The sequence below is a fragment of the Macaca nemestrina genome, chromosome 3, assembly GCF_043159975.1.
Source record: "Macaca nemestrina isolate mMacNem1 chromosome 3, mMacNem.hap1, whole genome shotgun sequence".
NCBI lineage: Eukaryota > Metazoa > Chordata > Mammalia > Primates > Cercopithecidae > Macaca > Macaca nemestrina.
Window position 1 is genome coordinate 181,074,222 of NC_092127.1, and position 24,036 is coordinate 181,098,257.

At 41.0% G+C, this 24,036-nt stretch overlaps 1 protein-coding gene across 10 annotated transcripts in view; it reads left to right on the forward strand.

Moving 5' to 3' along the window:
- LOC105487894 (LIM domain binding 2) overlaps window positions 1-24,036 on the forward strand; it is a 394,665-nt gene that overhangs the window by 368,975 nt on the left and 1,654 nt on the right. For 2 of the 10 annotated variants that reach the window (XM_011751539.2, XM_011751538.3), the window contains exons 6-8: window positions 15,095-15,218; window positions 18,528-18,679; window positions 21,228-21,370. In XM_011751539.2, the coding sequence (XP_011749841.2) occupies window positions 15,095-15,218; window positions 18,528-18,679; window positions 21,228-21,332 (381 nt within the window). In that variant the 3' untranslated portion in view covers window positions 21,333-21,370. The remainder of the gene's footprint in view (window positions 1-15,094; window positions 15,219-18,527; window positions 18,680-21,227; window positions 21,371-24,036) is intronic. The other 8 variants (XM_011751531.2, XM_071093829.1, XM_011751542.2 and 5 more) reach the window with 6 other exon arrangements.

Here is a 24,036-nt window from a genome sequence, read left to right on the forward strand (position 1 = left end):
TTCCTCTGGTTAGATGGGACTGCTGGATCAAATGGTGGTTCTACTTTTCATTCTTTAAGGAATTTCCATACTGTCTTCCATAGTCGTTGCACTAGTTTACATTCCCACCAGCAGTGGAAAAGTGTTCCCTTTTCACCACATCCATGCCAACATCTATTTTTTTTTATTTTGTTTTTGTTTATGGCCATTCTTGGGAGTAAGGTGGCATCGCATTGTAAAAACTGCAATTAGTTTTGTACTAACCTAATAGTTCCTTACAGTCTCTCTGAACTCACCTTCTCCTGCAGTTTCCCTCATCTCTTCACTCCAGCTGCACTTCCCTCCTAGAAGTTTCTCAAGGAACTCAGGTCTTTGCTCTTGTTCTTCCCTCTGCTCCTGAGAATTCTGCCCTAGCAGAAATGCTGTCCTTCTGCCTGGAATGTGTTCCCCAAATATCTCACTGTCTAACTTTCTCTGAGATTTGGGTTGCCAGATAAAATACAAGATGCCCAGTTACATTTGAGAACAGATAAATAATAAATAAGTTAATAATATATTACTTTAATAAATTATTATTTATTATCTGAAATTCAGATTTAACTAGACAGCTTGTAGTTTTATTTGCTAAATATGGCAACTATATCAGAGTTCTTCACTTAGAAGTTGCCTTTTGGATGCTTATATTGGTTTTCTATTGCTGTTAAGATACATTACTACAAACTTAGTGGCTGGGAACAACACAATTGATGATCTTGTGGTAGATCAGAACTCTGATACAGATATCATTGCACTAAAGTCAAGGTGTTGGCAGGATTACGTTCCTCTCTGGAGGCTCTCAGGGAGAATCTGTTTTCTTGCCTTTCCCAGCTTCTAGAGGCGTACACATTCCTTGGCTCCTAGCACCCTTTTATTTTCAAAGACACAGTGTCAGGTCAAGTCCTTCTCGTGCTGCCATCTTTCTGATTCCACCTTCTGAATCCTTCTTTCACTGATAAATACCCATGTTAGTCAGGGTTCACCAATAGGTTGGATGGATATATAGATGATAGATGATAGACAGATAGATGAGAGAGAATTCATTAGGTGCCTTGGCTTGTGTGATGACGGAGGCTGAGGAGTTCTGCAGTAGATATCTGCCATCTGCAGTCCCAAGGAAGCTGATAATGTGGCTCATGACAAGTCTCAAAGCTTCAGAGCCAGGGAAGCCAAGGGGGTAATCTCACTCCCAGGCTGACGGTCTGACAACCTGAGGGGTGGGGGTTGGGGGAGCACTGCTTAGTGCTAGAATCCAAAGGCCAGAGAACTTGGAATTCTGATGTCCAAAGGCAGGAGAAGAAGGGTGTCCCAACTCCAGAAAAGCGAGAGAGAATTCACCTTTTCACCTTTTCTCTGCCTTTCTGTTCTATCTGGGCCCCCAGCTGATTGTGTGGTGTCTGCTTACATTGAGAGCAGATCTTCCCCACTGAGTCCACTAACTCACACACCATTCTCCTCTGGAAACATCCTCATGGACATAACACAAATACCCCTTTCCCAGGTTTTTAGGTATCCCTTAATCCAGTCAAGTCGACACCAAAAATTAACAATAACAGTACCTTTGTTGTTATATTGGGTCCACCTGGATAATTCAGGCTCATCTCTGCATCTCAAGGGCAGTTAATTAGCAGCTGTAATTCCCTATGCCATGGAACCTGCTGTAGTCACAATTTCGAACCATTAGAATGTAGATATGTCTGCAGAGCCACTATTCTCCCAGGTATCCACATTTTCAACCCTCCCAACTCCAACATTTCATATCTCTCTTCCCTATGTTCCTTTTTCTCTTTGGTACTTATCACTAGCTGACATAGTGTATCTTTTGTTTATTTAATTTATTTATTATCTGTCTCCTTCATTAAAATGCAGTTCCCTCAAGAGCAGTGATTTTCTTTTTTCCTGCTCACAGCATCCCCAGCACCTAGAACAAATACAGAGCACATAGTACACATTCAGTAAATAGGTGTTGAATGAATGAATTAGTGAATGAATGAATGAATGAACTGCAACCTCTGCCAACTCCATTTTCATACAGTGCTGGCATCATCAACATGAATCTTACTTTTCACCAAACTCCCTTCTATCCCTGGGAGAGGAGATGGCTGCAGTTACAAGCGCACAGTGATGAAATGGCCGGGGAGCAACTGAGCAGCTGAGTGCTGCGTTATTGAGAAACTGTTCCTTTCCTTTTTGTCAGAGCAGAGCTGGAGAGCTGTTGCCTGGTAGAAGCTCCCAAGAAGGCAGCCAAGAAGACAGCTGTTCTAAATGCAGCCACGCTTTGCGTGCCCAGAACCGAGAGAGAAGACCACATCCCCACACTGATCAGCAGCCCCGAAATCCTCCCAAACAGCAGCCTTAGGGACACAGCCCCAAACCCCAGCACAAAGCTGTCTTTCCAGTCTTGTGGGTACTTATCCCAGGGCAGGAGGCAGCAGTAATCACTCAGTTAGTGTTCAGAAGGGATTATAACTGCATGAACAAGATAGTCATGTTCCTTGGAAACTGTCACTGACAGCTCTCAAGGAACATATCCAAATTCCCTTATTTGCAGTATTGCAATTATAAAGCTGCATTTATAAATGTTAGTGTTTAAATGTTACCTTACAGTGAGTACCTAGTCTTTTAGGTCCCTGAGAAGAATAACCAATGTGCTATAAAAGCTGCATATTTCCAGTGAGGCAAGGATGGATGATTGCAAAGGGTTCCTATGCTGGGGGTCAGTCTCCAAGCAGCCATTGTTTGCCTTTTGGGATATTTGGTGCTTTGTTTCACCAAACACATCAAAATGCTGATGCTTTTCTCATGTTCTGGAAACATGGATGAAAGAGCAATATTGCATTTGACACATTTCAGTTTAATGTAAATGTAAATGCCCTAATGGCATTTGCAGAGGGTTTATCACACACAGAATGTTTTTGCCTACATCATCTGTGCCTCTCAGCTCCTCTTTGGGGCAGAAAGTGAGGCTTTGATTTAACTGGACCCCTGCCTGCCTGTCCACTGCAGCTCAGGCTCTCAGCCCCTCCCTCATACTCTCTTTCCATGATGTGGTGGTTTCCAATGCCCTGTTCTCTTGCATTTACATGCATATTTCCTCTGTCTGAGATACCCTCCCTACCTCTGTCTTAGGAATCTTTTCTTTCACCTGGCTTACTCCTAATTCATCTTTGTATGTCTCAACTTAAATATCGATTCCTCAGGCAGCCCTTCCTGACACATTTTGCCCTTCTTTATTATGTGCATCCAGTTTGGAATCCTTGTTTATCACCTGTCTCTCCCTCCAACAGGGAGCCTCAGGGGAGGGAGCCGCAACTTCTGTGTTCACCATTGCATCTCGAGTGCCACTCTCCTTCCTGAGCATATAGAGGATGCCTGATAAATACTATGTGATACATGCTTGAATAATGTGCCCCAGGTTACTACAGTTATGAAATGGATAAAGCAAAATCTGGTCCATTTGTTTTCCATCCTACCGCATCCCTATTTTCAAGCATTCATTCCTTCCACAAACATCAGACCTACTGCTTGGTACCTTGAAAGAGAAATAAAGTAAACTCACAAGATACAGCCCAGCCCTCTAGTTGTTTAGAGTCTAGTGGGGGGCACCCTAATAGTTAATTTTAAGTGTCAACTTAGCTAGGCTGTAGTACTAGTTGCTGTAGACCTCTCTTACCTACGGTTTTGTTTCCTGCAGTTTCAGTTACCTATGGTCAACCACGGTCAGAAAATATTAACGAGAAAATTCTAGAAATAAACTATTCATAACTTTTAAATTGCCATTCTGAGTAGTGTGATGAAACCCCACACTGTCCTGTGTCCCGTCTGGAACATGAATCATCCCTCTGTCCAATGGATACACACTATCTACCCCACCCACCCATTAGTCCCTGAGTAGCCTGCTTGGTTATCAGATTGACTGTCGCAGTATGGCAGTTCATGTGTTCAAGTAACCTTTACTTTAATTAATAATGGTCCCAAAATGTAAGAGTAGTGATGGCTGGCCATTCAGATATGTCAGAGAGAAGCCATAAAGTATTTCTTTCAGGTGAAAGGTAAAAGTTCTCAACTTAATAAAGAAAAAGAGTCCTGAAGTGAATAAGATCTACAGTAAGAATGAAAGATGTACAGTAAGATCTACAGTAAGAATGAATCTTCTACCTGTGAAGGAAGATAAAGAAATTCTTGCTATTTTTGCTGTTGTACTTAAACTTTATTATAGGTATCTACATATAGGTTTTAAAAAACAGTATATATATAGAGTTGGGTACTATTGAGAGTTTCCAGCCTGTGGAAACACTATGGATTTTGGGACCTGGTAACCCGTAAAATCACATGAGCCAACTCCTTAAAATACATATGTACATACATGCGTACATACATGCACATACCCTATTGGTTCTGTTTCTCTAAAGAATCCTGACTAATATAGTGACCTACAATAGTCAATGTCTGAGGCCATTTAGAGTAATTCTGAGCCACTGGCCTTCATTTTTAGTGCCTTGGCTCAACTGTAGGACAATAATTCGCCAATAAGAATCTTTAAAACTTACCAGAAATTTGCTTGTACCTCTCTAGGTGACAGACAGCACTCCGTAGATGTTTGTTAATGATTGTGATGTATTTCCAGGCAGATGATTCCTCTTTCTTTTGTAAACATCTAGCTACTGTGCCCTAGAATTTAGAGATGCTGCTAGAACCCACAGATGGGATATTTGAGGCAATAGCCCAATGGTCAGAACAAGTTATATATACCTTAGACAGAGTGACCAATATTTTTTTAGACATCCATTGTATCATCAAAATCTAATTTTCAGGTTGTGTGTGTATATATATTTACATTTCTCTCTATATATACAGAGATACATAGAGTTGTTCCTCAGTAACCATAGGGGTTTGGTTGCAGGACCCACAGACACCATAATCCCCCATATAAAATTGTATATTTGCACATAACCTTTGTACTTCTGCTCATATATTTTAAATCATCTCTAGATAACTTACAATGCCTAATACAATGTAAATGCTAAATAAGTAGTTGTTATACTGCATTGCTTAGGAACTAATGATAAGAAAAAAGTCTGTACATATTCAGTATTGACACAACCATGCATTATTTTTTAAATATTTTTGACCTGTGATTGGTTGAATCCACAGATGTGGAACCCCCAGATAAGAAGGGCCAATTGTACATACATGTAAATATGCACACACACGGCAGGGAACATCTCTAAAATTTTAACAGATATGTTATGCCAAGTTTCAAAGTGTCTTCTGTGAACCCCCTGCCCCACTCTTGGTAATAGTCCAATCATAATAAACATGTATAGAGCACTTTCCATAAGCCAGAAACCTAGGTAAATACCTCAAATAAATTTGCTTCTTTCTCCTAGTTACCCCACTAGTTAGGTACTAAGGTTATCCTAACCTTGCTGATGGGGAGACTGAAACGCCAAGAGATTAAGTCGCTTGGCCAAGATCACCCCCTTATTAAGTAGGTGGAGTTTGAACCCAAGCTGAATTTGCTTGCCTAGCCACAACACATGAGACTCCCAGACACCCAAAGTCCTTCATCTTGCATATATTGTCTAATTTCTTATAAATCATGTATGTCAAACAGAGCCCACCCAAGAAAACAAAACCCACACCTGCTAATTTAATAGAGGAAATTTAATGTAGCATATGCTTTTAAAGATGTTAGAGATAGACAAACAATCAGAGGAAGATGAAGAAGCACTAAGATTAGCAATTGCCACTCCTGGGGCTAGAAGAACAAAGGCAGAAGGTGTAGGGTCACATGGTGTCAGCTGGAACTGTAATGGATGTGTCTGATGACAGCTGCTGAAAAGGCTACCTAAACTACAGAGAAAGCAAGAAATACCCCTCCTTATTTCCTTAACCATAGAGTAGGTTGAACAGGCTCCCTCAAAATTCATATTCCCCTGGAAACTTAGAATAATGTGACCTTATTTGGGAGAAGAGTCTTTGCAGATGTTATCAGTTAAGGATCTCAGCATGAAATCATTCTGGATTTAGAGTGCACCCTAAATCCAATTACTGGCATCCTTATAAGAAGAGGAGAGAACAGAGACACAAGGGCAAAGGCCATGTGCAGATGGAGGCAGAGATTGGAGTGATGCAGCTACAAGCCAGTGAGCCCCAAGGATTGCTGGTGCCACCAGCAGCTAGGACAAGACATGGCAGGATTGTTCTTGGGAGCCTTCAGAGGGAGCTCAGCCCTGCCTACTCCTTGATTTCAGATTTCCAGCCTCCAGAACAGACAGAATACATTCCTGTTGTTTTAAGCCACCCAGTCTGTGGTACCAGGATATGGCAGTCCTAAGAAACTAACACAACCTGCTTCTATCTAATCTCCCTGGGTACCTCCAACTGGCCAAACCTCTCCTGAAGCCAGTTGGCAAAGAGAGCTGGGAAATAATGTGCAGGGGCTTGTCTCCTGCCATGCAGAGCTGGAAGGAAGGAGCAGGTCTAAAAGCAAAGAAGCAAATAACCTGAGCATTGTGGAAAGGGTTGCCCATGCAGGAAGACATGGCAGAGAAATGATGGCTGTAGCATCAGAGGTAAAGAAAAGAACAGAAGGGGCCTTGAATGGTCTCTTCATGGGCCTAACGGGTGCAGCAGAAATCATGAGCTTGGCTAGTCTGATGGGGCTGCCCCAGGGTAGGAAAACAGTCCAAGCACTTCTCCCCTGGGTGGGTCTGAAAAGCAGTCAATGGCCTCCTTCCCGAAAGCCTCAAAAGTGAAATCGGGGAAGATCACTCTGGAAGAAGGATGGTCCCTTCAAGACTGGAGTGACAGCTGCTGCTACTCTCTTCTGCCTGAGAACAGAGGGACTCCCTGTCTTCAGGGTTGGATGCGATAACTTTCATGAGTAATCAATTTGCAAACAAACTGAGAAAAGGCAACACATCCCCCGGTTGAATCTTCAGATAAAAAGGAGGATGTTTTGAATTTGACAACCAATCTATCTTTAATCCTATCAGGAAATAAACCTGAATCATAATCTGATATTTTGGAATTGCATCGCTTCTAAGGGAAAGTGTTTCCTCTATCCCTTGTTTTTCTTCTTCAGAGCAGAGTGAGTTTAGTCATGTGGATGCCTGTTATTCATTCTTATCTGCTTCTTGGTGGGGATTATTTGCTTTTTTTTTTTTCTTTTTGATTCCATGTATTATCTTTTCATCATGTGTTTCCTAATTAGGAGAGACTCCTTCACTCTTAGATAAGAGTTTGTTTCTTAATCTCCCCCTACGACCCGCATCATCTGAGGTCTTTCTAGTACAGATTTAGCCAGAGGAGTAAATTACTGGTGGTAGGGCGGTGGGGAGGGGAGGGCGAAAAAACCTGGCTTGTGGAATTGAACATTTGGTATTTATCACTGAATTCTAAATATAGGTTATTATCAGAGACGTTAGCTACTAAAATGCCATGTACCATTGACCTGATTACTACTCTTTGGGGCATTCATTGTATCTAGTGACCCTAAGACTTGCAGAGACCACATGACTGACTTCCCAAAGAAGCTTCTCAGTCCCATAACACATTGAGCTCCTGGCTCAGTGGGGCTGGCCTTTAAGGCCACAGCACTTCTCATCACAACAGTGTTCATCTTTTGAGTGCTGACCTAGTTCCAGGCTTTTGTATTAAGGGCTTACTTACTTTGTTTCAAACTGTCAGAGATAAGTAGTATTATCCCCATTTTCTAGATGAGGAAACTGAGATTCAGAGAGGCTAAAATTCTTGGCAAAGAACACATAGCTAGACAATGGCAGACTGGAGGATTTGAACCCAGATGAATCTGCTTCTAAAACCTACACCCTTTTGCATCACCTACCTCTCTGTGTAGGTTTTGGAACCAGATTCATCTGGGTTCAAATCCCCAAGTTTCATGTATTAGCTCTGTGGATCAACACCATTTGCAAAGAGAAACTCAAAAATAGTGAGAGGCTTTGAACTTGGTATCTTAGAAGTCATTTAAGCCACTGATATTCAGAGAGGTAGACAACATAGCACTTAGGAGTTAATAGTACAGGGTTGAAGTCAGAGATACTTGACTGAACCTCTTCTCTGCCCTTCAAATAGCTGTATTGCCTTGGATACACTGTAGGAACCACATTCTTTATCACTGTTCTGGATGATTTAATGGGTTTGAGTATGAGTTTTCTCACCTGTAAAAGTGGGCCAAAAGGTGGGAGTGAGGGTTAATGATATAATAATATAAGGTGCATACTCCAGGGATAGACATAGACTAGGCATTCTGTAGATATTATTAAGTTATGAGTCAACAAATATTTGAGTATACCTAATGCCATGTTAAATGAAAAGAAAAGTAAAACCTAGCTTGCCGTATATAAGAGGTGAACAAGGCTACAAGAAAGGAAAATTTCTAATGCAAATATAAACACTGGGATGTGCAAAGATTCACGATAAGTGCTATAGAAGCAAAAGAGTCCCTTGCAGGATAGGATGGTTGGAGACAGAGGTGGGATTTGAGCTGGACCTTGGAGGACCTTAAATGGTTCAGATAGTGTGACTTAGTGTGGGTGAGTGGTTCTCAACAAGTAAAGGAGCTGTCTCCAGAATATAACTCAGCTATGTCACTGGGCATATAGTTTAGTTGATCTGATACCTTTTTAATGCAAAACTTTCACAATAAAGGAAGCAGTGAATTGAACATGCTCGGCCTCAAGCTCTTTATCCTATTATGAAGATGTAACAAGTCATTTGCAGCCACCTCCTTGGAATAGTACTGATTTAGTTCAAGCGTCAACAAACTTTCTGTGAAGGACAAGATAATGAGTATTTTTTAACGTGTAGGCTGTCCAGTTATGAGTTTTGCTGTAGCACAAAAGCAGCTATCGACAGTAAGTAAGCATGGATATTTAGTCCACAGGTCATAGTTTGCCAAATCCTAGTTAAGACGACTGGGAAAGAGGAGAGAAGGCCTTTTAAGCAAGAAAAACAACACAAGCAAAGGTCCGAGCAACACGTTCACCTAGCAACTCTGCAGAGACCTACATAAAAAGAGTAGAAGGTTCAAGGCCATAGGATGTCACACAAAAAAGATGGAATTAAAATGTTGATGGTAGACAGAGCCTACGTTGGGAGATAATCAAATACTGCTTTGTAGTTCACAGCCAAATCCGACAAGCACCACCTGTTCCTGAGATTCAGGCAATGAGATGCCCCAAAAGAATGGGTATGAGTGTGTAGTGAAAAGAATCGAATTTCTCCAGGAGAGCTGTCAAATGAAAAGCAAAACAAGAGCAAAACACTGCACTGTCTACATTTGTTAGGCCCTCTGTTAATATGAAAAGGCAGGAATCCTGGGACTGAGCTAAGAGCTTCCTGCCTGACCAGGACATACATATGCATTGTGCAAAGCATTTTCCATGCAGGAGACAATCATTTATTTATCAAATGAACAAATTCATCACTTCAGAGTACACAGGACCATGCCTGATTTGTCTGCCATTAACAAATGACTCCTTGCTATAAATCTGGCCAAGCTATCTATTATCCATCCATCCATCCATCCATCCATCCATCCATCCATCCACTCATTCATCAAGTTCCTGTTGTGATTACAAAATTTCATACCAAAGGGTCAGTCTTGGGGTCAGAATCTCAGAAAAAAAGAGGTCAGAAGCATAGGGGAGCAAGCTCAGCCTAAAACATTCACTAAATCTGCAAAAAGATGTCCTTGGAACTTTGCCAGGATGAACAATGGCTTTCTTAGGGATCTTATCTGGACTTGACAGGGACCCCATGTTTATGGGTTTCATATTCAAAGAGTGATCACGGGCCTTGCTGATCCCTTCCCTTTCCACAGTGTCCTGGGATTCCTCATGGTATTCTTCACTCCGGTCCTACCCCAGGAAGAGACCAAACAAAAGTGCAAGCCTGCATGCAGACTGCTGCAGATGTCTCAAACATGTTGTCTGTGGCCTCTCTCTTTAGGCAAAGGGGAAAAGTCCAGTGGGCACTTTGTAGCTGTCCTGGCTGTGCAGATTAATTTTTTCATCATCAAAGGACCATGTGTTATTATGCTCAGTTCCACAATGTGCATTTGCCTGGTGATTTTTTTTATGTGTGTATATGGAGTGGGGTAATGAGGAAAAGGCATATATCTTGTAACCTGGCTCATACTTATTACAAACAGGGGACTCTTCCTAGAGTCGATGGAAGGGGCTATAGAGGATTCAACAACCACCAGAAATTTTGTACAAAATTTGAAAGACAGGCTGCATAGCCTTCACCGGATTCTCATGAGGGTCTCAGACCTCAGGGAGAGTAGGAACGGCAGCTCCCAAAAGATTTGACTAGCGACTAAGGGAACCCACTCCCCAAACCTGCTTCCTGATTTCATTTCATAATGCCCCAGGCCTTTGCTGTTGCCAAGATGCGCTGGCTTACTGCCAAAGAAGACAGGCTCTTATCTGAGTTAGTTCTGCCACCTACAGCACACAGCCCTGCAAAGCCATTGCATGCTTGCAGCAGAGAAGAAATCTCATTTGCATACATGAATAAGGGGAGGGCTGCCTCTCCAGCCCCAGACTCTCCACTGGAAGAAAAATGACTGGGGATTCTTGATTAGCATTCAGAGATGCAGGCTCCTTTGGGGTGGGTTACAGCGATGGAAAGATATTTTTACATTAAAGGGAAAGGGATAAATTTTGAGGATTAGCACCTGAAAAAGAAATGTTGCTGAAAGCCCAGAGAGGAAAGTCACTGCAAAAAAGGAAAAGACAGTGAGCTCAAGAGTCCTCACAATAAGTGTAACCCTCCCATTTCATAGCATGCCCAATGCTAATAGTCCTTTCTAGGTCCAAACGGGTCACCCCCACCATCTACCTTGTCGTACAATGAAAAATACTTGCTTTGGAAGAATATGATTTCCTAAGGCAGGATAGTTTTCTTAATATACTTAAAGCAATTTTAAGGATTACCTCTAAGGGCAGAGATTGTGTTATTTTCATTTTTGTGTCCCCAGCACCAAGCAGAATGCTTGATACTTGGGAGGAAGTTCAGTAAATGTTTGTTGATGTAAAGTAATAGATGTGTAGTTTGTATTGCAACCTATGCATGCTTGCTAATATATAATCATAATATCTACAGATTATTAAATAGTCATGCATTAGACATATTAACTCAAATTCTCACAACAGTATATAAGATGGGTATTGTTTTGCAGGTAAAACTGAAACCCAGTGTTTTTAAATAACTTACCCGAGGATGCATACCTAGTGACAGTCAAAATCCATACCTAGACTTCTTAGCTTGTAGATCCATGTTTGTTCCACTCCATCCATGTATTTTATCTCCAGTGTAAGCTCATTTACAATGAGTGGTAAATGAACCAAATGTAAATAATTTGAAAATGTTGAAAACATTTTTAACTGTTTTAAATACTAAAAAATATACTGTAAAATGTTTCCCAGTCTTTAGGATTTCTCTGAAGTTTTTCTTACCATTCTTGCTTAATAATAGAAGCAAATATCTTCTGAACCTGTGTGGATCTAGCAGTGGTACTTCTTTGAGGGATGACCCACTCTTAAATCTACTTGCATAGATAATTGTGGAATCTTTCACTCCTTTTGGTCTGGTGAGCATTAATGGCTTGGAAAGGCAATGAAGTAGTCTGTAACTTACACTTTGATTTGTAGCAAAGCATCCTTTTTACAATTTTTATTTTAGATTCAGGAGGTACATGAGCAGGTTTGTTACACGGGCATGTTACGTGATGCTGAGGTTTGGGCTTCTATTGATACTGTCACTCAGATAGTGAACTTACTACCTGATAGGTAGTTTTTCAACGTTCCCTCCTGCTTTTGGAGTGCCCAGTGTCATTGTTCCCATCTTTGTGCCCATATGTACCCAATGTTTAGCTCTCTCTTATAAGTGAGAATATGCAGTATTTGGTTTTCTGTTTTTGTGTTAAGTCACTTAGGATAATGGACGCCAGCTGCATCCATGTTGCTACAGAGAACATGATTTTGTTCTTTTTCGTGACTGTGTAGTATTCTATGGTGAGTGTGTACCACATTTTCTTTATCCAGTCCACCACTGATGGGCTTGATTCCATGTCGTCGCTATTGTGAGTGGTACTGCAATGAACATGAGTGAAGGTGTCCTTTTGGTAGAAGGATTTGTTTTCATTTGAGGATATACCCTGTAGTGAGATCAGCAAAGAATTCTTAACAGAGGAATGCACACATAGAGTCTTCATGATGTTGGAATATGGAGTTAGCTGTATAGTAACCTTGCCTTTTTCACAGGTTTTTCCATATTAACACTCTAGACTTCAAAAAGGACATCAAAGTAAGCAAGACTGAAGACCCAACATTACTAACCCAGGTCTCATTACTTTACAGCCTGGTTTAGTAGGGTTGGTGTCTTGGTCCCTTTGATGTGCATATTCCTTGTGTTGTTCAGGCTTTGAAATCTTATTGTCTTCCAGAGAAATTGCAAATGTAAGAAAAGTGCAGCTGACCCTTAAATGGGACAAGTGGTTTAAGCAAGCTTAGGTCAGTAATAGGTACAAACAACTGAAGAATCTTTCTAGGTAAAGATAATTATCATCCTTAGACTTAAGAAGGAAGGAAGAGAACTTGAGAAAATGGGAAGAAGTGAGAAGAGAATGGACTTAGAACTGGACACCACTGGGGTTTGTGCATGTCTTGCTGTCTCTATTATCTATTTGAAAGCCCTGGATATATAGGTTAGTGGACCACAAATTCTAGTTGTGTTTGTCAGAATTATGTGAGGGCATAGGGATACAAAAATGTGATTCCTTTTCTTACCTATCGTAAGGGTCACTCCTATAACAAAAGACAAATTAACAAGAGAAAAGTGTAACATATTTATTGAAGCAAAGTTTTACATGACACAGGAGACTTCAGAATGAAGACCCAAAGATACAGGAAAAATGATTCATTTTTATGTTTAGGCTACATGAGGAATGCACAATTGCAATGGACTGTGATTGGACAAAAAGAGTATGACCTAATGGTCACAGTATATTACTCTCAATGTATAGGTATAGTACTCAGGTATAGTACTCTCAATGCAGGTATAGTACTCTCTAATGGGAATAACTGAGTAGGGAAACCCAGCAAAGCCTGTCTGTTCAGATTCTTCTTTCTCTCTCCGCTCAGCACTCCTTCCTCCTGGGTATGGGACAGGATCCTTGCTGGAATGGGGGTCTTATGACCTACTTCCAAAGTGGATCACAGAATTTCTTTATGGTCAGCTCTTACACAGAAAGGCAGAGGGAAGTTAGAATAATATGTTTAGATTTTATGTCTACCTTTAGCAGGGATAGGTTCTGGTTTCTACGATCTTCCTTGGGGAAGAGGCATTCTAGTTTATATGGCTTGCTGTGGGGGAGAATAAGGGGCAGGAGACAGTAGGGCAGGAGAAAGTAGAAGACAAACTTTGCTTTATACAGAGGCCTTCATTTGGGGGTATCATTTTCTGAGCCCCAACAGGAGTATGTAGATTTGGAACCCCACCTCAAGGCCCAATGAAACAGAAGTGGCATAGCCCCGAAATCTGAACTTTTAACAGTCAGCCCATTTGATTCTGATGGAAATGTTTCTTAGACCACACTTCGAGAAACGTCGGCATAGGAAGATCCTCCAGATTTTCTAAGAATCACTCTTTAAATGCATCTACTCATTTGAGTTAAACTAGGAACACAGAGATAAAAGGAGTCTCAGCCTTCGAAGCATTCATGGCCTAGTGGTAAAGGCAGACTTAGAAGCAGATGGTTTCATAGCATGAATGAGTGAGTCCATACAGCAGAAGGAGCTGGGTGCTGTGGAGAACTGGAGAGAGGCACCCAGCTCAGCCTGTGTGGGAACAGGTGCACATCTGGGAGGAAGGCTTAACAGAAGAAGTAACTATGTCTTCAAGGATGAGTGAGTATTCTCCAAGAGGAGGGGAGAGAAGAATTTCAGGTAGAGAGAGCTCAGAGGACCAAAAGCAGAGTGGCCTCTAGAGACATGTTCAAGATGAGGGATGGCATAAGAAGAGAGGCTAAAAAGGAAGGTAGGCTGATGATGCCGAAGACTGCACATCTGTCTTTCATAATAAGGTGATGCTTTTTCGCAGAAGGTGGTGCATGGCCAATATTTATATCATTGTAATTGCAATAGTGATCAATGTACAATTCCAAATTGTGGTCTCTGTTCTCATAGGTATAGTACTGTCAATGCAGTGGTATTCTGATAAGCTTCCAGTTGAGAAGGAATTCGGAAAAGTCCAAGGCAATCCTAAATGGTTTTATCTTCTTGTTTTCCTCATTAATCTTTGTCATCAGACGTCTTAGACCAAAGTAAGGCTGAAAAAAATCTAACCAAAGGAAGGAACAAGGTGGCTGTATGCAGAACCACAAAAAAAAATCCTCCCACATTGAATGTTGACATATGTTATTTACAGTATCGTCATGTATAAAATACAGATGAGTACATGAATAAAAATAAAATAGCATTCACCATCCACCTTTCTAAGAGTTAAGATCAAAAAGTGCCTGTAGTTTCCACTCTGTTCTCCAGTTTAAAAGATGAATTTCACTACCAATCTGCATAAACTAGCATTGTAACTCACAGCGTGTGCTTATACAAACAAGAACAGAAACCAGAGTAGAAATCGAAGCATGCTGAAAGAAGAGGGTTTTTTGTTTGTTTGTTCGTTTTTGTTTTGTTTTGTGTTTTCAACCAGAGAGAGTTATTTGAATTCAGAATAGAGCTACATTTATCCACCCCATTGTCTGTACAGGAGTGTGTGTGTGTGTGTATGTGTGTGTGTGTGTGTGTGTGTCTATGTGTGTATCTGTGTGAATCACATTCAGCTGTAATACCATATTATAAATGATAATTAAGTAGATATAGTCAAGTTTTTGTAATATTTATTTTTCCTAACATTTATATAAAGAAAATCAAAACCAGGGAAATAAAAGTATCCTCAAGGCTGTCTACTTGATTCCAGCTGTTAACATTATCTATTGTAATTAGTATTATAAAGTAGTGAAATGCCAATGTCTTTGAACTTCTTGCAGTTGTGTGTAATACTGGAGCCAATGCAGGAACTGATGTCGAGACATAAAACTTACAACCTCAGTCCCCGAGACTGCCTGAAGACCTGCTTGTTTCAGAAGTGGCAGCGGATGGTGGCTCCGCCAGGTACACCCTCATTCTTCGCTCTTTCTCTAAATTCGTTTTCAGAGGTGTCTCCCAGGGATGAAGTGATGTGAAAAGGAGGAAGGTGATCATTAATGTAACAGGACAAGTAGCTTATTAGGGATATTCTGACCATGGTTGTGGACATAGAGACAATGAATTTGTGACATGCGAACATCCTTAAGAATTATCTACAGTCTCCTTGCTTACCAGATTAGGACCTGCAACTCAGAGAGGTAAAATGACGTGTTCAAGGTGATCAAGAAGGTCATTGGCAAAGTTGAGATCAGAGCCAGGGGTCCCTGTCTCCCAAGCTAGTGGTTCTTCCACTGAGCCAGATTGCTGGCTTTTCACAGCCTAATGTTTTAGGTTTTTTGTTTTTTAAAGAATGGTAGAAATTATGAAAAAGAACAAAGAAAGGGAAGATAAGGAGGAAGGAAAGGAGAAAAAAGGGATAGAAAGAAGGAAGGAAGAAAGAACAAAGGAATTAAGGAAGAAAGGAGGAAAGGAATGAAGGAAAAATGAAGTTTGCTCTATTTTTAAAGATATATTGTATCAAAAGTTCTGATCATGAAGAGAATACATAAGCCATTCCATTTCCCTCACTTCCCTAGAATGCAGTTTAGATACTACAGTCTCCTGCTGGGGTTCTGAAATTACCGCTTCAAGTCATCATTAATTGTCTTCCTATCTAATACACTTTCACTCCCAGGCGTGTGTTGAGCCTCATTGATCATAAAAGCAAAACGTATCCCTTCGCTAAAAATTATTTTTATAAAGAGTAATTATTAACACGAGGCACATAGCTTTCTGAATCACAAAATATAATGGTCACCTTCGGCTGGTAATTGGCCAGGGGTTTTACATAAAATGAATATAGCAAATTTAATCAAGTACATATTTAGAAAGCTGAGAAAATAAGTGTTATTTTATGTAGAATGGTTACATCCCCATCTTATGGGAATTTTAGACTTTTGGAATATTATTTTCCAAATATATTAAATGTGCTTAAATTGGCTTTATTTTTTCTTTTAATGCTAATAAGGCTTTACAGAAAAAAAGCAATCCACTCAGCAAATGCTTTGAGCACCTATATTTTCTAACATAGGCGTACATAATTAATATATTCATTAATTCCTTCATTCATTCAATAATTATTTATTGAGTTTTACTAGGGTCCAGACATGGTTCTAGCCACTGGGAGTTACAACACTGAATAAAACATGCAAAAATATTGAATCCTTACCATAACTTTAAATATATTATCTCCATTTTATATAGTGCGCTCTGAGACTTAGGGTAGTAATTTGACACAGCCAGTCTCATGGCTAACAAATGAAGGAGGACTGTGTCACAAAAAGGTTTTTATGTCTCCAAAGTCCATTACTTTACTACCACAGCCACCTACTGTTAATGGGAATAGTCCAGAGTTTGCATTTTAGGTACATTTGCCCCAGTGTCATGTCAAATTACAAATTTTAAAAGTACCAAATTTATACTCTTAAGGTCAAAGAAAGAAGATGCTTATCAGCAGTGGGCCTGAGTATCTGCTGGACTTTAGAATGTCCTCCTCAACCCTTTATTCAACTCCATGACCTGGAACAGTTCTATATCCTGTTCCTCTCATCCTTCAGAACAAGCACCCAGAACTCGATGGAGGAAAATGATAGACCATTTGATGAAAATCTTTAAGCATAAGAGACAAAATATTTACGAATGACAAAAAAAATAGTAGATAAGTAGAAAAGTCAAAAGTCAGAAGTCAGGGATACTCTTTGGACTAAGTGGTCTTTGAAATGAGCCTTAGAGGAAGATCCTTCCCATTGTCCATCAGAAGTGGCATAGGTGGGGTTTTTTTTGTTTGTTTTTGTTTTATTTTGTCTTGCTTTGCTTTGTTTTTGAGACACGGTCTTGCTCTGTCACCCAGGCTGGACTGCAGTGGCACAATCATAGCTTATTGCAGCCTCAACTTCCAGGCTCAGGTGATTCTCACACCTCAGCCTCAAGAGTATCTGGGATCCCTGGTGCTTATCATCACACCTGGCTAATTTGTATGTATTTTGTGCAGATGGGGTTTCACCATGTTGCCCAAGTTGGTCTCGAATTCCTGGGCTCAAACAATTCACTAGCCTCGTCCTCCCAAAATGCTAGGATTATAAGCATGAGCTATGGCACCCAGCCAGCATAGGTGTTTTAAGAAAATTTTACAAGGCCCTCTTATTTGGTTCCAGTGTGGCCCTGAGTTGCCTTCTCTCCATCACAGTCAGGTCTAAAATAGAGTTAGCAAAAAGGATGCTCTTACTTGCCATTTCCAACTTATTCAGTAACTGGCAGGAGAAGGCTTCTGAAACTTTCTCATTTATGAAACAAAGATTAAAATAATAGTTCCTAAATAATAGGATTTTTTAAATATAAAATAGTGCATTGGAAACATTAAGAATAGTGACAGGCATTGCATAATGTTCTATACCTTATAAGTAACAAACAAATAAAGAATATTTATCTTACCACACTTTACCTTGGGTCTCTATATTTCCATTAAAATGTTGCCCCATCCTTCAAGTCCAAAATATTTTTCTCTATTTTTGAATAGGCCTTTCTTTAAGAGGTCTAGTTTCCCCTCAGTAATATACTGGCTATACCATATACTCAGACATATTTTTTTCTTGCAATTTTGGAATAGCATTCATTAGACAGCAGGGCCCAAACCATGGGTATTCCTTCTGAACTTGGGAATCCCTAAGCTCCACATCCACAGCTGATGGAACTGACTTTACTTGAGAATTCTATAAAGGTATAATAGAGGTGGGCTGCAATATAACATTTTACCAGTAGATGCTGCTGTTGCACACTGGCTCACGAATTTGGCTATCTAAAGTTCCTACTTCACTCTTACCTTGGAGGTACCCTAGGGATCCCAGGAGTCCTCTCTTTGTTTTAAAGAGAAGATACACCAGAGGAAAAAAGTTCCCCAAGTTTTCTAATGGCAAAATATTTTAAATCCAATTAAGAAAGTGGTACTTGTAGTTACACCCCTAAAAAATATTTTTACAAAATTAAATATATATCATTAGAACAATTAAATAAAAATTATTTGATCTACATACAAAGAAAAGAGTGACACATATTTTGTGCTAAAAATACATCTACAGTTTCCTCCTTTTATTCTTTCTAAAGCTATAAGAAATGGAAAATGGTTTAAATATTCTACTCTTAAGTTTACAAAGACAGCTTCCTTAGGGGAACCATACTGATGATTGCCTTGTTGCTTTTGCCCTAGAACTGATCCCTCTTCCCTTTTCCATATTGCAGCAGAACCCACAAGGCAACCAACAACCAAACGGAGAAAAAGGAAAAATTCCACCAGCAGCACTTCCAACAGTAGCGCTGGGAACAATGCAAACAGCACTGGCAGCAAGAAGAAGACCACAGCCGCAAACCTGAGTCTGTCCAGTCAGGTACCTGTAAGTCTCGCTTTCCTCTTAGGCCCGAAATCCTAACCGCCTGCTTCCTACTTAGAGGGCCCAAATTAAAGTTTCTTTTCACTGAAAAAAAAAAAAATCCTGGGCAGATTGGAGGTGGGGGAGGGAGGAAAGACAGGGACAGAGGTTGGGATGGGAGGGAGGAACTCTGCCATGGAAACCTTCCCCTGCAAACTGGGAATTAGAAAGGAATATTAAGAGTCGTGCTGCAATGGGACCTGAATTAAAAAGCCATCAGAGTCACAGACAGGAGATATGTCACTTAAGGTTTAATTAAAATATCACTTAGCAGCATGCCTGGTGGCATATTAGGGCCTCTCAGCACCATCATTGGAGACCCTGTGCTCCACTGGAAACTAGCTCCCAGCGGCTCAGTCCCATATTGTAATTTGACTGGGCCTTCCCCAACATGGGCGTCCTCTTATTTTAAGACTCAGGTAATTAACCGGCAGCCACTAAAAATGCAGCTCAGTGAAGCTCTCTCTTAGCCCTTTTCATTAGTTAAGGGGGAGGATCAGCCTCTGGTTTGGTCTCAACTCTCTCGAACCCTTGGCCCCTTTCTTTCATTTCTTGATCTTGACAAAGGCCATTAGGAAGGGGACTTCTTTGAATTACAAAACTGACAGCTGAGGGTAGTCCCATATAGTGAAAACTGCACAGGAACTCTCTTCATCTCTTATTCATTCTTCGTGAATTCTGTCCCTTCTGCCTAAATCCCTCCCATCTCCTAACTCCCCAGCCCCTTATTAGACTATCTCCTTTAAGTCCTTAGCTCCTTTAAACTGCTTCTGTTCCTTCTCTGCTGTCCCTGTCATACCACCCTGTCACCAGGTGTTTGGCCATCATTCAAATCCTGAGATTTTCTCAGTGCTTCGTGGATACCTTTTAGATACTCTGTTTTCCAAAGATGCCCTATTTCTTGTTACATCCCTCAACTAGTACAATTTTACCTTTTCCATCTTTCCCACGTTTTTCCCCCTCACCCTTCTTGCTCTCATCCTTACCCTTATTGTTCTGATCCTGTTCCATCGCTTCCATGTGGGAGTGGACCTTTGCACAGGGATTCCTCACTTACTTCCAAGTGTGTATTTCAAATCTGCCCCCACCCACTTGTACCTACTTTCCATTGGTCAGTTCTCTTTGGCCAAAACCAACCCCATCAGTACCCTGAGGATTCCTTGGGCTATTGTTTCTCTTCTCCTGTCTCCCACAGACAGGGGGTATACTTTTCATTCCCATTGCATTAGAAAGAAGGGGGCATGGGGAGAATGACCAGCCTAAAATGGAAGGTACCATGTTACATTTTACAAAGTTACAAATTGCAGTCTTCAAATAATGAAAACAGTCTCCAGGTGGTCCTCCACTTTGTGAGCTAGGCTTTATACCTATTACCTCTGAAGCTCAGGGGGAAAAGCTAAAAGAGGAAAACCCGAGTCTCTTTATTAAAAAAGTATCAAGTTATACCCACTCCTGGTGAAATTTTGAATAGAGAAAATGGCCTGATTTAGATAAATCAGCTGAAAAAGTATACACAGGAGCCCATTTATTTATCCAATCCTGGAGTTAAAGGCAGTAACATTCGTTAGTTTCCTCTAGCAAATAGGAAAAAAGTGCATCTCAGAGGATTCTGGAATGGTGACATAGCTACTTAAAGGCACTGTAGCTGCAAGAATCCCAATCAGTTTAACAGATGTTTTCTGAGCTCCTACTATGTGCCCACACTGTGCCAGGTAGCAGCAATACCAAGGTGAAAAACAACAACAACAAAGCCCTGTCATCAAAGAGCTCACCGTCTAATCTAGGGATGGCAAGGACATTTTCTCTCTCCTGCCAGCCCTCAGAGTATGGTATTGAGGAGGATTCTAAGGTGTAGTCTGGGTTTGGTGGGCCATCCATTAGTGATATCTGACATGGTTGTAGAAGTTGAGAGTAGCAGCTTACGTGTCATATATTTTGGCACATATGGACTAGTCAGAATCATTTCAATTTCATTTGAAAAAGGATATAGCTTCTGTACTCTGTTATGCTCCTGTCTTCCAAATCAACAACTGTATTTTACTGGAGGTTGCCTGTATCCAGAGGGTTTTTAACATGTTGAGACCCTTTGGATTTTGTGTGATTAAAAGCAAGGCACCGTTAGGAAGTGAGAGTTGAATTTCAACACTATCTCCACACCATGCAGTTAAAGATGTTTTAATAAAGTAAAATTGTCAGATGTCACAGAGAGACAGAAAGGACAACTAGATTAGGAAAATATACAAATTCATATGTGTCCTGGAGTTGAATAGACATTAAATGATAAGCGTTGGATGACTTGTGGTGACCACATCTTTTAACCCTGTCTACTGAGTTATCAACACTATTCTACTGGTTAACTAGAGATGCTACCTGCAGGCATCCACTGTCTGGTCCAAAGGCATGTGCCACTATGACCACAGCTGTGGTCTGTGTAGCTGCTGCGGCAGCGATGTGTGTGTCTGGCGAGGGCTAGGGTTTAATCCTTGGATTCTGCTTCTCACTCCATGAGCAGGGGCTAGGAGCGATCCCGAACTGCAGCCTCAACCCTGGGAGGGATGGAGACCTGTGTCATTCAACAGCAGTGACCCCTTCTGGCCAATTTAAGGAGAAGCATTGAGGGGCCCTGAAAGGAGTCACTTCCAGTCCTCCTCAGAGGTTGGTGGTCTTTGCACGGGGGATTAGTGAGAAGATGTGAAGTGGGTGAGAGCTGGTGGCGCCTCTGGGCTTCCAGCGAGGAGCAGAAGTTGGCCTTGTGGGGATCTGAGGGCGTATGGACCTCTCTCAGATGGCTTGCTGTTGCCTCTCGTGGACACACAGGATAGAGATGGGAAGGAAATGTACTCTCACTGCCAATGTTGGGGGGATTTTTAACAAAATGGGGAGAAATGTTGCTAACAACCCCTAAGTAGAGGCAGCCTAGAATGCACATCATGCTTTATTTATTTTGTGTGAGAATGACAAATCCAGACTACCAGAGCAGATAATCACTATCCTAGTCTAGAGGCTTAGAAGAACCAATAGAAATGTGCACATAAATTTATAAGTGGCCTTAACTGTCTATGTGCATATGAAGCCCTTAACTTGCCATTTGTCAATTATGTACACACACGCACATACACACACATACACACACACACGCTCTCTCACACACACACACACACACAACTACATATCTAGCTAGGAATTTTTTATATAATTAGTAAACCATGTGTGACATCCCTTTGAAATTTAGTACATTTAAAAACACCTATGCCTAGACGTCTTTTCCAGTTGCTCCTAGAACAAAGATTCAACAAACAGATTACAAGCCTGTCGGCTCCATTGGAAATGATTCAAACCATTATGTTCATAGTACTTTCCTTGAATGACTGTTGTTTTCTAATTCAATGAATGCATTTGGAGTGTTGGGAGCTTTTCTTTTAATATCATGCTTAAGTTGGCTGCTTTTTATTTTCCTCCTCCTCTTTCAAATTATGCTTCCTCATACTCTCCCATCCTCTCTCGATGACTTTGGAGTCACAATACTAATGCAGACCCATGTGGTTGGTTCTAACATCCTTCTCCTGCCCTGCAATGCCTTATGCATGTGTTTTCCAAGCCCTTCAAGTGTGCTGGACACAAGTCATGAAATGAGATTAACCCTCATGTCATGCTCTGTACAACCTAGCCCTATTTTTCCATCTCCCTTTGTTCTTGATCGTTAAGTGTCATCTCCTAATTGCCTATAACTCAGTGGCACTCTTTTATCCTGAACACCCCCCAGCAGGTAACATTGCAGCTGCCCAGCTAACCAAATACCATTCACGTCTCTGCGGTGGCCATATTCCATCTAAAATCCTGTCATCCTTTCTGCCAGTCAGGACAGTATCTACTTTGTATCTCACCTTAACAGTCTTCATGAGTCTCCTTCCATGTCACTGTCATTTCTGGTTCTTCATTGCGTAATAAATAAATAAATCTTGGAAGCACAGAGCTGAATATCCCCTGGCATTTTTATTGCTGGGTTTACCAAGCTCACATTTTAGTCACTTACTCCATTTGGGACATTTCTTTTTAAAATCATTTTTATCTATTCACAAGAATGATTAGTCAGAAAACATAGTTTGGAAACCTATTAATTATCTCCTCTAACTCAAGAATGGTGGGGAGCAGAAATAGATAAAACAAGGTTTTCCATTGTAAAAGACTAGGGGATAACTAAGGGATTTGTTCAATGGGCACTTTGAAAATTCTAGAAGGGATTTAGAGATCCCACTGGCCCTTCTCCCGACGGTAGGCAGTATTCCATTCTACTGCCCCAGGAAAACCTTCTCTGGGCAAAGCTCTAGTAAAAAGAATTTTTGCACAGTTGTCGAAACATTTTATTGAATTAGCCTTTCTACTGGAAACCCCACCCTCTCATCTCCGAAAGCATCTGGCTAGCCCTACTTTCTCTGGCCTCAGTGGAGGCTGATCACAGTTGGTCACTTTCCTGAAGTTACTGCACTTTTGAGTGGAGTATTGCTCAGAGCCTGCCCAGAAGAATCCACCTGACAGATGTCCTGTCCCATGCCAAGGTCATTCATCAACCCCATATAGTCCCCTTTGAGCAAAGAAGCTGGAGCTCTGCCCCATGTGTGCATTCTTCTTCCCCATCCCTGGGCCTCTCCAGCTGTGGCCTCCCCATGCTCCCAGCTACAGTAGGTGGCTTACTTATTTGCATGGAAGGACAATTTGTACTTAAAAGAGTGATTAGATGGATTCTTCTTACACGCTTCCATCTCTGATGACTACCAGCTTCATCAATGTAATTATAATTAGCATTCTTCATCTTCCTTTTATGGCACCAGCTGGACAGACTGGTTCTCTTTACTGCCCAGATGGGTGGCAGGGTTGCCTGTGTGGTGATAGGTGACAGGCACCATGAAATAACAGATGGTAAATTCAGGGCTTGTTGGCAATCAGCAGGTTTTTGCTAATGACTTAATTAGCTATGCAAATTGTCAAATCAGTGTGAACATTGTTTTTATCGAAAACTTTACCTAAATTAATTACCATAATTAAGTAGCAGAATGTCAAGGATATTGGCTGCATAAAAGGGCCTGGCTGAGTAGAGAAAAGAGAGATTCTGTCTTCAATTAAAATGTATATCATCCCTGGGACAGAGAAAATACCGTTTGGAATGAGTTATGTGAATATTGCAGAACTGCACCTTATGTGTGTCTCTGGTCACTGCTAGTTTCCAAAGCCACTCACAGGCCCTAAATAAAAGTGGAAGATTTTTTGAGGTATTGAGAAGCACCCAGCAGAAGGTTCCACAGTCCTCTCAAAAGTCCCCAATG